Raw genomic sequence first — 14,799 nt, 5'->3', positions numbered from 1 at the left:
CAGGGAACACAGTTTCTCCATCGTAAAGAGCAAAAAATGATCTACGTTCAACTACGCAACAAGAAAGATTAAATAAGCTTTCCATTCTTCATATTAAATCCGATATTACCATAAATTTAAATTACGACGATGTTATTGATCAATTTTTTACGTTAAAATGCAAAAGAAACATTTTAATATAATTTATTCATACCTTGCTCATATTTTTCATTTTTGATTTTTGTTTATTTTTACTTGAATCAAAATAAATAAAGGATTTTTTAAAATAAAATCTCGAGAAAATCAATTTTTTAATTAGCCTAATGTAGGTAACTTTAGAAAAAAAATTTATCCAGATGAATCACGTATAAAAAGGCGCTTGAAATATTTCAGCTCACAGGCGCAAAACAGGTGAGTCCAGCACTGTATTTCCACCTTCTTTTTCGCCGATATTAATATAGTGATTTTGCTTTATGAGATTTGTTAACGTGAGAACAAGCGGCGATGTATCCCGGCGCCATTTGATCCCAACCGATTTTACCTATCACTCGTACACTTGAAGACTCAACCGGTCCCCCGTAATGAGCGATCATTCCTCAATACATATCATTGCATTAGCCTTCAGGACAGTCGTGCACACGCACCATGATTCGTGGAAATCGTGTGAGCCGTGATGTAGGAGCGAAAAAATGAAAGAGAACAACCATTCGCATTCTCTCGTCGAATACTGGCACGCGGTTTCTCTCTTCTTCTCGCATTCCACGCGCCACAGATAAAACCGCGTCTATCGTAATTTCCGCAAAAAGATCATCCATAGCGATTGCTCTGTAACGACAAACGCGTCAGGAAGATTTAAATGCAATCTGCCTGCTGTGTGTGATAGCACACGTATAGTCAATATCATGCAGCACGCGATCGATTTTGACACGAGCAAGTGGCTCACGCTTGACGGTGGTTAGACGGATAAAGAAAAAGGGAAATGAAAATAAGAAGAGGAACGTATGTGAGAGAATTCACGGAAGAGAGATAGGAACGAGAGAAGCAACGAGAAACAACGTATGCGGGTGGACAGGCGAAAACAGTGGGATGCAAGAGGAAAGGTCAAGCAATGTGTAGAGATAAGATGAGATAAAGTTGGTTGTAAGGGCATAAAGCCGGTACGAGAAAAGAGAAACAGAAGGAGAAAGGTGTTTTATTACAGCTGGAGATACGACTCCCGGAGGATAACGACGTTACGGTGACCAAAGAAATCGCCGCAGTTATATACTCCTAGAAAATAGATGAAGCTAACATAAAAGCGTATGACTAATTTACAATACATCTCCCCCGATATCATTGTAAAATTAAGCGTTATCAAGAGGTATTAAAAAAAATAAATACTAAAAAGTAGAAATATCCTTGTGCAAACCATATTAATTCCTATACTTTTAAAGTAAAAAATGTATGAAAGCGCTTTTAAAAAGTATTTAAATATTTTAAAAGCGCTTTCAAAGTATTATCATTTAAAAAGTATCCAAAAATAAATTTAAAATGATGTATAAAAATTATAAAAATTATTAAAAACTTTATTAAATAAAATATAAAACATAACAATCATTATATATATGTATAATTTTTAAGAATTATGACAACCTAAAGATTTTAATCTATATTAAATTAATACGAACCTATATCATACCGTTTTTTTTATAAAGTTATTTTTAAAATATTTTCAAATTATAAAATATATAATATAACCAATAAATCTTTTTATTATTATTTAAAATATACTTACGTTTCACGTAGAAATCTTATAAAAACAGTATATATAAAATAGTTTAAAATAAAGTAACATAGAAAATTTTAACGTATTTATTTGCTAAATTTATCCTGAAGAAATGCAGCATTAAAGTTTTAAAATAGAAAACGTAAACGTTAAAGTAACGAGATACATTAATTCATAATAATTTATTCTAAAATAAATATCTAATAATTTAATATAAATATATACTGTACAATGAAATAATATTTATCCATTAGTCGAATATTGATTTATCAAAACGAGAAATACCACAAAAACTAATTAGTGCTGCGTAATGAGCATAGAGGAGACTAATGGTATACAGAAGCGACAAAACGGAGGTGCAAAACGACAAGGAAAAAGAACGAAAAAGACATGAAAAGAGAGGAGCACGTGAAACGCGACGCGATTCACAAGGCTGCGACAAGGTAAACTCAACTAACGTTGTCAGGGTGGACAAGGAGCACAACCGACAACCGACCGACCGACCAACCAACCAACCAACCAACCAACCAACCAACCAACCAACCAACCAACCAACCAACCAACCAACCGAAGAGTGGGATAAAGCTAAGCTAAGAAGCAAGTCAAAGCAAGTCGAGAAGAGCTAGGTCGAGGCGAGGCAAGGTAAAGGCGAGTAGGGACGGAGTATAGCAAGGCGCATTGGTGAGGCATGCTAAGGCAACGGGTCCAAGTCGCCGTCGTACCTCCGTACGAGCTACGAGGCCCCGGTGGCGCGTTAACCTCCCGCTCGAACGCAGTACGTTCTCGACTCTCGCGCAGGCCAGGTTGCATCAATCCTGTCGGTCGATCCGCCGACCACGTGCAACCAGCCAACAAGCGATTGCGAGAGAGAGCCCACGTGCACGTGTCCCTCATGCACCAGCAACGATATAACGCCGGTACGAAAAGGAAGAAAGAAGGATAGACAATAATAAAGAATCTTTCTTAAAAAGAAAGAGTCCTTCGGTTCGTGTAATGTGTCATCATGTGAAACGCATTCGACTAATTGCTTCTCAATGATAACCAAAGGCCAACAAAGTAGTGCGAATCAAGACAATCGTAAAGATCAAGCTCGAGCTCTCTCGTCGCAATCTATATCTCCCATGTGTTTCACGGTCACAAGAATTTAATTTCCAAGTGCACGAGAAGATAATCCGAGGGAAGTCACGGTGCTCTGGGAAGAGCACGGATTAAAACGGACGTCGTAAATTAATTCGCGAGAGATTCCGATCGCGCTCTTGGGTTTGGTTTGCGAACAGTTTACATCGGGGGTATCACACCGTAACGCCGGCTGGCGGCAAATTTAATTTCCAGACGCATTTCTTACGCCTGCGAAATCAGTCCAACTGCGCGTGGAATGTGACGATTAAAAAGAGACGCGCCATCATTCTCAGCGTTCCACTTTCGGTGGCCGTGTTTAAAATCGACAGGCTGAGGCAAAAATGAATTTGAAATGGTCACGCCCGTGTGCGACGCGCGTAAGCCACATTTTTTTACCACAGAGAAATGCGATCGCAGCGGTACGATATAGGCTTTGGGCTCTTCAAAAATTTTCGCGCTTCAATGAATCGTAAAATAAAAACAACCGGAATCGGTCAGAAAAACTTTTCGACGCAAAATCCTTTGGAGATCGATCGATCGCAACGGATTGGAATAATTGAATTATCGAAAGCCCAGAGGCAGGAAGACGCAAACTCTTCAGGACGACCATACATGGTCGTCGTCTGCCTACAAAGCCGAGGAAGAAGCAGCAGTATGTCGTCGTGATCGCGTGGGAGGTCGAAGCATCGCGTACGGCGCTTTTTACGCGCGAAACGAAGCGGAGAAATAGATTCGTGCGTTGATTCCGGAACCCACACGCGGATAGAGCGACTCTGTTTAAACCGCGCCTTTTATTCTGTTCTATTAAAAATGTACTGATTTTGTTACGAATGAACTAAGCATGTGATTAGCACCAATTTCTTCAATACATCGCGAAAACGCGTGCCGAGCCAAAGGCGGCTAACAGATCGATCCGGATGAGATCACCCGAGAGATGAAGGGAACCTGATCCAGAGCAAGTTCGTGCCGCCAAGTAGGCAGCAAACTCGAATAATCACCTGCAACTAGTTCGTTAGCAAACCTCTAGCTAAATCTCTATGCAAATCACATCGCCGCGAGTGAATGAAATCAAGAAAATTTGAAAACAAAACAGAAGAAATGTCGCAGGAAAAGGAAGAATAAAATGAGACCATGTGAGCGAATTGCGAATTTATAAACCGCTTTTGAAAAGATTACGTGCGTCGTATCGCGTGATGAAAGGATGTATGCGGAATGAGGTGAAAACTGCGTAGAATGCATAACGTTGACCTGTCGTGTCAACGTCCGAGATGCATTCGTAGTTGAGCTGCATTATCGGCATGTTCCGCTTACAGAGGAATCTCGTGAAATAAAAACTGTCCAAGATATGTCGCCGCAATTGCGCTCGTGACGAACGCGCGCGACGAATGAAGATTTTCGCGGGTAAAAATAATAATAATAAAGGATACGAGCAGCATGCCGGTCGCGGGAACGAGGAGATTATGCAGAATGGGACTCGTCGCGGTCTTGGTCACCGCGTTGTGCATCCTGACTCTGCTGGACTCGCCGCCAGCACGACTCCCGGATCCACCGACCGATCCTCCTCCCACGCCTGGTAAGCAATTTTCCTCCTCCGGCGCAACTGCTGCGACCCTTGCCCTTTTGTTATCGGCGAACGGTTCACCGACACAACCTGGAAGTGCTAACACTACGCATTGGCATCTAGCGGGATTTTTGCTCTCGTGCGAATTGGTCGTGATTGTAAGATAAAATCGTCAGACAAATCGATCTTATTTCGTGTAACGTGATGTTTCGCGAATGAGTTCAATCTCTTGACCTCGAGTGATTTTTCTGTGAAGTCGTTTATTGAAATCTGAGATTTCAATAAACGTATACTTGTCCTCCTAGTATGTTCTTGAAAAATTCTCGAAAAACCCGTTATTTAAATAATAACTTTATAATCATTAATACTTTTCACCGAATTGAACTTATCTTAAGTTGTTTGAAAAAAAAAGTTTAGTAAATATAATTCTGTCCTTTTGGAATATTAATTTTGAATTTTAATCAGTTAACAAAATATTAATATATTGAATTAAAAGAATCAATATATTAGTGTAGAAAAATTTCTCATTAAGAACTCAGACAGTGCAAAATCGAAAAAGAATTCTTTTTGAATTAGTAAATTATGAAATATATTTTTTTCCTATTTCATTTTTATTCTAAAAGAACATTTTTAAAAGTTCCAAAAAATTTCAGTTTTGGATTAATTCTGAACTCTTTTTTTAGATAAAAAAAATAGGCTGTAAGAATTCGTAATAAAATCGAAATAGCTTTTAAATAACATCATTTCAGTAAAAATAAATAAAATAAATATAAATAAGTAACTCAATTTCTAATTCAAGTATATCGATTATTTATTAGTCTTGAAATAGTCTCAAACTAAAGATAGAATGCGTAATATCACAAATTAAATTAATAAGTAATTTAATAATACCGATGCTAATGAGCACCTTCAAAGCATTGTAAAGAATTCATTGCGAAAAATATCATCTCAATCGTGATTTGAAGGTGGAATTTTCTCATTTCATGCAAGCGTTTTATAAATTTAACCACTGAGACATAAGGTGATATTATCCTGGTTGAGGCAATATTTTTTGCAATAAATTTTTTATAGTGTTTAAAGATGATTCATTAGCATATTATTAAATCACTATATTAAATTGCTAGTCAATTTACTTTATATTACGTATTCCTTTACTTTATATTACGTATAGCTTCAATTTGAAACTATTTCAAGACAAATCGAAATTTGCGCAATTTGTTTGAATTGAAAATTGTAAAATATTATTCACATAAAAATATTATTAGGTGACCCACTTTGATCAAATATGATCTTTTTCGCTCATTTGTGAATATTTCTCAGTCGATTTTTACTTAAAATTAATATCGCTTCAGTTGAAATGAGAACAAACACAACATTACTTAGATAATTTTCACATTTTTTACACCTCGTTTTTTTAACTTATTTTCAAATTTTTTCGTTTTCTTTTCCTTTTCTAATTTTCGCGGCACACTTGGGAATCTTTTATATCAATATGCAGCAGAACATTTAAAAAAACTCTGGTTTAGAACATAATTGAAAAATCTTATAATGTTGCGCTTTGTACTGTGACCTATATGATTTTTACTTATATGGTTTTACCTGTACGGTTTTTACTTACAAGAAATACAATTCCGTCGCGTTCATTTGGCGATGGTGCTATGTATCGAGCGATTCTTTTCAAACCCATTACGAACAAAAAAACTTCTCTTTCAGAGCAACTTCATTTAACTCCATAAGTAGAAGGATTCTATGGATCTATCCTTTTTGAATTACCGGAAAGGAATTCTTTTTGAGTTCATAAAGTTACCATGAAAAAAACTTTCAGAAACAATTTATCTTCACAAATGAACTCATTTCAGAAGATAATGTTAGTTTTCTTTTAATTATTGAGGTAACAATTTGTTTCTGTAAGTTACTGTATCCATCAAATCAACAATGTTACATTTTAATGTAAATTTTATGTACAAAGTTACTGTATCCATCAAATCAACAATGTTACATTTTAATGTAAATTTTATGTATAAAGATAAAAAAATGCATTTTTCACAAAAGTGAAATTTCACTCCTGAAGAGTGGTAGGTACAGGTTTCAAGAGTGAAACAAGACTTTCACTCTTAAAGAATAAAGCATCACTCCAAGTGAGAGTCAATTTTTCAGTCTCTGCGGAAATTGAATAATTTCACTCTTTGAAAGAAGAGACTAAATGTAAATGTTAATTTTAGTCTCCTACATCCAATCTTGACAAAAATTAGGCTCATTCGACATGCTTTTGCACAAAACGAATGAATTTGACAGGATAATGATCATTAAAATTGAATATTTAAGAAATTCATTCTTTAAAGGAGTAAAGTGAAATTTATTCTTACCGGACTGGCGCAACTATTATTTTTCTTGAAGTGAAATTTCACTCTCAACAGAGTGTAGATACTAATTTAAATTTAATAATATAATATTTAAAAAATAAAATGTATTCATTTCAATAATCTATAAAAATTGAAATTATCTGGTCAATATTCTAATCATTACGTATTTTAATCATTGACAAATTCCAAATCTAAGCAATGCAAAATATTGTTAATAATAATTTTTGTAGAACAAAAGATCTATCTTTTCACGTATGTAATAGCGACGCACTGAAACAAAAGGAAAATGTGTAAAGAAAGTAACAGTTAATAATTGTTAACAATAAAAAAAGGTGTTACATGGAAGTTTCTGTATTATAATTAACCGTTACATTGACGTTTAATTATTAATACCATTGAATTTTTTACGCACTAATTACCGCATTGACTCTTGATTGCCTGTGAACTTTTTTTTTATTAATTTTATTGTTTTGTTTTTACAAAAATTGTAAGAGTCTTTAGTTCAATTAAGTCATTGCTATTATTGTAAACATTAGCTTAACAAAACAAGACACTTAACTTTAATAGCACTTAACTGATTTTATATTGGGATTTGTTTGTAGTAAAAAATGTGTTACAATATTATAATTTGTTTCATTGTTAGTCAAATATTACTGTAGTTTAATACAAGCTGCAGTTTGCAAAGTGTTAAGTTCCTTGACACGGTATGAAAGAAGATTCGCACGCAATAAACTTGTTCGAAATACCCGCAAGCGTTTGTTGCTAGTACCTACACGCTATTTCCTAGTCACGTGAAGTTTCTCAGCATTGAAATGTTATCCGGCCAAGCGAATAATAAAGAACTGCTATCTGCTTTTTTAAACGCACGTTCATCGCAAGTAATTGCATGGGTGCTACGCTTTCTAATATTAGCAATGAATATGACCACATAAATGGCTCGCTTCGAGGGCCGATACCAATCAACTTACGCTACGCACCGCAAAGATTCAGCAAGGCCCTGCACGCAATATGCGTACACGCACCCCCTCCCTCACGAGAGAATCTAAAAAGATACGAAGATAACGCACCGAGTTCGCGAGCGCAAAAGAAACGCGATACGAAGTTATAAATAAACCTCGAAGCTTTGGCATAAAGCTTGCCAAGGACGTAAATCTCGGCGCTGTTCTTTGGTAGTAGCGACTTCATTAGTCGACGTAATTTATGACGTGATTCATCGAGTGACCGCCCGTCGACTCGTACGGTTTCGCGTAATTCACCTTCGCTTTTATCATACAAATATTTCACAGGAATTATGACAGTCGATCGTACGGCCGAGACCAAAACTATACCGAGATATCGTATTCACGAATCAGCTCGACAAACCTTCGAAATTTGTCCATCTTACCATAAAGATCGTCTTTCACGGATAAGAATTAAATAATCACGCGCACTTATTTAATGCTATATGTATATAAAAAATAGCTTATAAGCTATATATGAACATATATAAATTCAAATTGCTTTTGCAATGTGGAAATAAGTAGATTCAGTTAATTACACGGGTAATAACGATTCAAAGGTAATAATTACGATTCTTATCCAGATGTATCCGTGTTTTGAGGTCACGCACTTCAATTAGTTAAAGATAAGTGTTCCTCTTGTCGAGAGTAATTTCTAAGTAATTAGTGACGGGCCTTAAAAATCAACACGATTTATTTGCTGATTTATCTCCGTAGCCGGCCGTAGATTCACTCTCCGCCCTGACAGTGCGATTTCCATGAGAACGCTGGTGTGCATTAGCGTATTCCTAGCGTGGTACGAATGCCTCTCTCGTGGGGCCGCGTTTACCTTCTCGTAAACCTCGCGGAGCGTGGCCGCGACGGACGGTCGAGGGGAGAAGGGCAGGTAAAGGGCACGGAGTCACGAAGAATACTCGCGGCACGCAAACACGTAATATCCACCGTCGGCCCCGGTTGGGTCAAACGCCGACTTTTAACGACACACCATGACGGGACGATCATCCACTCCGTTGCCCGCGGACTCCATGGATCAGTAGGCTCAGCCAGTCTCGTTACCTCTCAACGTCGAGACCATCCGGGAAATAGTCTCAGGCGTCCCGTCAATAACGCTCGCGATCCATATATGTTGAAGACGAGTAATTGCAAACGAGACGAGTCACGAAACGTATACAGTGCCATAAATTTACCCGCAGACGCCAACACGGCGCGTGATGTCTTATTTTTTTTCTCTCTCTTTTTCCGTCTGGCCATCGCCGTCGCCGCGCCGTCCCAGTCACGGGTCCCAGTCTCGTAGAAATAATTATAAACAAGACGTAAGGAGAGTCTTTAAAGCTATCATCGGTAGATTTATTATCATTCTCAAAGAGCAGAGTTGGACGTGTCTGTGCGAATCCTGTCATATTCCATAAATGCATTAATGTGTGAAAAAAAGAATAGATATCTCCTCTACGGGTCCATTTCAGCTCATGATTACACGAGGAACGAGTTTCTCCGCGGAATACTGGATATGCAGCGCATTCAACATTAGGGAGCCTAATTAGTGGTCATGTCGATTGAAATTCCGCCCAAACTAATTTCCTCTGCCTGCCTTTCTCCCTTTGAATATTACTAGAGCGTCGCGTTGGAACATATGAAAATTGCAATTATGAGAACTATCGTGCGGCACCGATAAGCGAGAGAGAGAGCAATACCTAAAGCGAACGTTTCCTGATGCAAGCATAGCAAACTAAACGTGAATGTATTTATAATATGGGTTCGTTTCTAGCACGTAGACGCGTCACTTCCGTCCGGTTGTGTATAGAGTCAATGTCTTGCGTTGATTCATGATCTTCGTGGCGGATAAGATAAAGAATCGATCGCGCGGCTTCGACAATAAGTTGACGTTTAGTAAAATGAATATAACCGAGACATCACACTCCCAGAGAAATTAGAAGATGATATGCCAGTAAGTGGAATGCGAGCGATACTATCGATGTAATAACGTAAAAGTTTTGATAAGCTACAGACAGTATGCAGTTTGTTATATATACAACGTGTATTGACGGCAGCGCAGGCACTTGCTATTGCAAGAAAACACACTCAACCGAAACTAGTTAACTAGTTAACTCGGATAAAACTTTGAGTGCAGAGTAACTCGAACTACATGAATATGCATTATTCGCCTTTAAATGTGGATAATTTAGAAATACATGAAGAGAACGTTATGCCTATAAACGTTGTAAATGCTAAATCGAGCAAAATTTATCTTATTAAATAAATAAAGTATAATACTGTGTTCTGTAATATATTAAAATTAGCGTATCAAATATAAGTATGAGTATCATTCAAAGCAAGAAAAATTTCGTGTGCGATCCATAATAAAATAATATTTCCCTCTCTAATACGATTTTAATAAAAAAAAGTATGATTCTAATGTCTAACGTTTCACTGAGAAAAAAACTGATCGTTTGACTAAATTAATTTAGTTCTTTATTTCTTTCGTTGGAAAATGTACACGGAAAGAATTTTTTCTTAGAGTTTACCCCGAAAATATGATAGTCGTGGGACAACATTGTATTTCACAACATTGTATTAAAAATTTTAATATCAATCTCCTTCATTCATTAATAAAATAACAATAAAGTATAAAACAAGTTTGATTAATTTTACTGAAGTGCATAATAAAAATCTTTAAAATATTGTACCACAACTACTATATTTTCGGGGTAAATTTTGAAACAAAATTCTCTCCGTGTATGTATTTAAGTCAAATATGATATGTTTGACTTAAATACATACGTTCTTCATCGAAAGACAACTAAATTAATTTTGTCAAATGAACAATTTTTTCTCAATATTTATATTTAAAAATGCAAAAATTTAGAAAGAAAGTTTTTTTGTTAATGATAAAAAGATGTTTAAACATCGTTTAATAACGTCTGATATTTTGTTTTTGTAATCCTATTTGTTTCCAATTGGCTTTGCAGTGCTAAATTTCTTTGCAAACTTTTATTTAAGATATTTTCTTTATTGAAATATTAGTGTCACGTGCTAAAAATTGTCTTTTATAATTACTTAATATTATATTTTCTAAGAACGATGGACACGAAGTAAAGCTCACACAAAATTTTATTCATATTTATGGATTCTGTAGGAGCGTGAGGAAAAATGCTATTAGCGCTCTTTGTGTCATTCTATCCTTGTTTTCCATCTAATGAACAATAAAGAAGAAATGACACAAATATCGCTAATAAAGTCTCCTTGACTGCATTTTATATCGGCAATGTTCCTTTGTTAAGAAGCTTAACAGAGTTGATTTTATGAAAGTATCTCAAAACGGTGACCTATTTTCCTACAAACATATATTATATATTTGGAAGATACATATTTCACGAAAAAGAATTATTAAGTAATATACTATGATTCAATAATTTACTAATTCAGTATTTTATTTTATTTTATTTTTTTTTAATTCAATATAATACGTATAACAATCTCTAGTAATTCGACACAAAATGCATTTGCTGAAATACGAGCGATAGATGTTTTTTATGAGGCACTACTTGAACAGGGAAATAAAAATCGAAAGTTTTAATCATATTTTCAAAAAAATAAACATAAATCGCAGCAAGGATAGTACCGATTCTATGATAGCTAGTACGAAATGCGCATTACTTTCTTATCAAAAACTTGAATTAGCATTATTCTCTTCACCAAACCTCATCATTAACTTCTTCGAATGCTTTCTCGTTCCATTCGTTCCGATCAAACAACTTAGCGTCATTTCTTGCGCATGTTCTAGGGGGTGAACCGCCAGGTACAAGAAGCATCGTCGCTTATTCGTGGGCCCGAAGATTGGCACTCGATTACAGGCCCACCAAGCAGTGCGACGGTAATGGTACGCGCGGAATGGCGTTAAACGCGTACAAGCTGCCCGGCATGAAATCGCTCGAGACAATCCCGGGACAGCTCTTCCTGTACAGCGCCCACTTGGACCTCAGAATCGCCGGTTACCCGAGCATCAGAGTGATTGGCGTTAAACGAGGAGCCCTGCCGTCCTCCGCGCTCTTCTGCACTATATGGTGAGCCATTTTTCATGTCGCGATGCAGCCCGTTACTCGTCTATCTCTGACGAACGTTAAGTAGCAAGGAAAAGAGAATCACTAAAGGTTGCTTATAAACGAGTGACGTCGTCTATTGCCTCTGCATTGACAAATCGACCAAATTAATATCAACTTTCTCTAATGGAAATTCAATCATCAGATTATAATTAAATTGATTATTTAAATTATTAATAAAGTTATAAATATTTCCTCTATTATTTAGTCAAAATGGCAATGTCAATTAAGTTGTAAAAATTGGACAATGTGCTTTAAATTTCACGCTCTCTGCCTTACTTAACAAAATGTAATTTTAAACTATGTTTTAATTGAAAATAATAGATGTTCAATTCATGATGTTGTCAGTTAAAATATAAAATTGGTTTGCGTATTTGTCTGTTTTCTTCCAGTTCGATGTTTGAGAAAAATGCTAGAGTCATGCTTCTTTTTAATATACTTAAAATAAATGCATGATGCAGGACGTAAAAACACATTAATATCAAAGTATGGTTAACCAAGAAATTATGTATAAAATAATTATTTTTACGTAATAATATATATTAATAGATATACGCTACAGTTAACTGCATTTGCTCTCAGTTGTCCTCATTTCACTTCATAATTAATTTTAATATCAAACTTATTAAATAAAGTATATTAATTCATTTTATACTTTTAATTTCGGTGAAATTAAACTTTGTTAACGCGGGTGGAACGTACGCAAGTTAGTTGTTTCAAGTAGCGTTAGGAGTGAATAATGCAAACATTAGCAACAGCGCGAAAGCATATTCGCTTAAAATACACGGTTGAAAGACCGCGTTATGTCTCTATAAATGCCTTCCACCATGCGTGCAGGTGTTTTCCGGTAGGATACTCAACATTAACCAACGTGTCTTTTCGATCGGAAAAGATAGATTAAGCGTCTTGGTTTTATTACGTACTTTCAGGTACTGGGAAAACGAGAGGATGCTAACGTTGAGCGTGGAAGCGCTCATCTCGACGATCTGGTTGGACGAATGGGGTGAAACGGTGGACAGTTACATCGGAATCCTCGTGAATTGTCAATTGCCGTTAGACGGCTCGATACGCCATACATCTCGGGTTCATGTGGGTCCGAGTTCTTGCTACGAGAATGCTAGTCATAGTTTAACGATTCGCTCGGAATTCGGTGACGAGACTTTTATCGAGCGGAAGAGGCGCCAGCAGTTCACTCTGTGCATTAAAGGATTGGACTTCGACGAGGATATATCGCATAAACTAATAGCTTTCGTCGAGCTACATCGTATTCTAGGCGCTCAGCTCTTCTACTTCTACGTATTCAACGTGCACGAGAATGTACTCAAGGTGCTACGCTTATACGAACGATCGAACGTTGTGCGATGGTTCACGCTTGACCTGCCGGGTGATTTGCCAAACGAGAAGACGGCCCGAAGGCGATTCTTCAACGAGGACATCTGGACGAAGAGGCGAATGGAGTTGATCCCATACAATCATTGCTTCTATGAAAATATTTACCGTTCGGAGTTTGTGGTGCCAATCGACATCGATGAAGCGATTGTGCCGACGCGCCGGAAGACCTGGCACGAATTGCTGCTAGACGAACGCGCGAAGCTCGGCAGAAGCTTCAAAGACTTCGCCTCGTATTCTGTACGGAACGCCTATTTCTTTCCCGAGCTGCAAAATAAGAATCAAACCGATCGGTTGACCGGACTGGATGAGAAGCTCCGTCGCTCGGCCGAGTATACAGACTATATGGATACCATGAGAACGGCCAGTATTTCGCCCGAGGGCGACTCGGTGAAAAGTTTCGTCTCCACGAAGCGCGCGTTAACGGTGCACAATCACTATGCTCTAACCACGCTGAACCCGTCTACTAGACGGGCTCATCATCTGGACTCAAACGACGTGCTCAAGCACCATCACCGAGCTTGCGACAGCCGACATCTCGATTGCGATCTCTTAATGGAGGACGTTAGGATCGACGAATCCGCTTTACGCTACGCGAACGAGTTGGAAACGAGGATGAAGATCACTTTAGCCGATCTCGACGCCCTGCCATAGACTAGTAATGTTGTAAATAATAAAAATTCTTTTTCAAATCTTCGTCTCTTATTATCTATCAGCCAATCCTTGCGGTATCTTTTAAGATAATTTTAACGTTTATCTTTAAATAATCAAAATATCAAAACATATTAAATATTAATATTTAATGTTTGCTTTGTGTTGATATAATAACAAAATGAATTAGGCATAATATTTTTTTCTTTAAGCAGATCAATTAAGTTTGTTCACATTTTTATTAATTTAAGTACAACGCTTGAAAAATATAATATATAATTGTTTAAGTTTGTTGATTAGCCTTGTGTTGATTAGCAGCTGCTTCAGAAAAAAATTTTAAAGATATAATTTAATAACGTGAAAACAGAGAGAAAGATTTGATTTATCCTATTAAAGTTACGGTACTGAAATAATCTAAACTCTTTTCTCCTCTACCATTCATATCAAGTCAACTTTGAAATGGAATAGGTCACCTAGAAATGATAACGCCAAGAACCAGTGATCCAAAACAAGAGTAACAATGATATTTTTCGAGCGTTGTACTTAAAATTATTACGGTCAAGTGAAATAATTGGAAACATGTAAAAAGATAAACGCGAGCGTGACACTTTTCAGGCTTGACAAGTAAAAATGATATTGCGGTCGAGCATGATAATTGGAAAATGTGTAAAATGACAAAAGCAAACTACTTTTTAGTCTCGATGCTTGAAATTATTCCAGCACAAGAGAGATACAATAATTGGAAAGCATTTAAAATGACAAAGGTATGTTTGATGAGCCTTCAAGATTGATGCTTAAGTTTGTAATAGTCGGACGCAATAATTGGAAACCATCTAAAACGACAAAAGCAAAGATGATAGCTTTCGAAGCATAAGAC

The 14,799-nt window shown here is 36.7% G+C and overlaps 1 protein-coding gene and 1 long non-coding RNA gene across 7 annotated transcripts in view; one reads left to right on the top strand and one right to left on the bottom strand.

The window, feature by feature from the left end:
• LOC147910252 (uncharacterized) overlaps nt 1-14,799 on the bottom strand; it is a 322,413-nt gene that overhangs the window by 162,106 nt on the left and 145,508 nt on the right. The window lies entirely within an intron of this gene.
• On the top strand, nt 2,403-13,963 carry LOC105150072 (hypothetical protein). Its single transcript, XM_011062893.2, has 3 exons — nt 2,403-4,436; nt 11,567-11,846; nt 12,812-13,963. Exons 1-3 carry the CDS (start codon nt 4,298-4,300, stop codon nt 13,923-13,925), a joined length of 1,533 nt encoding a protein of 510 aa, XP_011061195.1. The 5' UTR covers nt 2,403-4,297; the 3' UTR covers nt 13,926-13,963.

This window comes from Acromyrmex echinatior, chromosome 3, assembly GCF_024713525.1.
Source record: "Acromyrmex echinatior isolate Ae372 chromosome 3, ASM2471352v2, whole genome shotgun sequence".
NCBI classification, from domain to species: domain Eukaryota; kingdom Metazoa; phylum Arthropoda; class Insecta; order Hymenoptera; family Formicidae; genus Acromyrmex; species Acromyrmex echinatior.
This window is presented reverse-complemented; position numbering and strand designations above follow the sequence as displayed.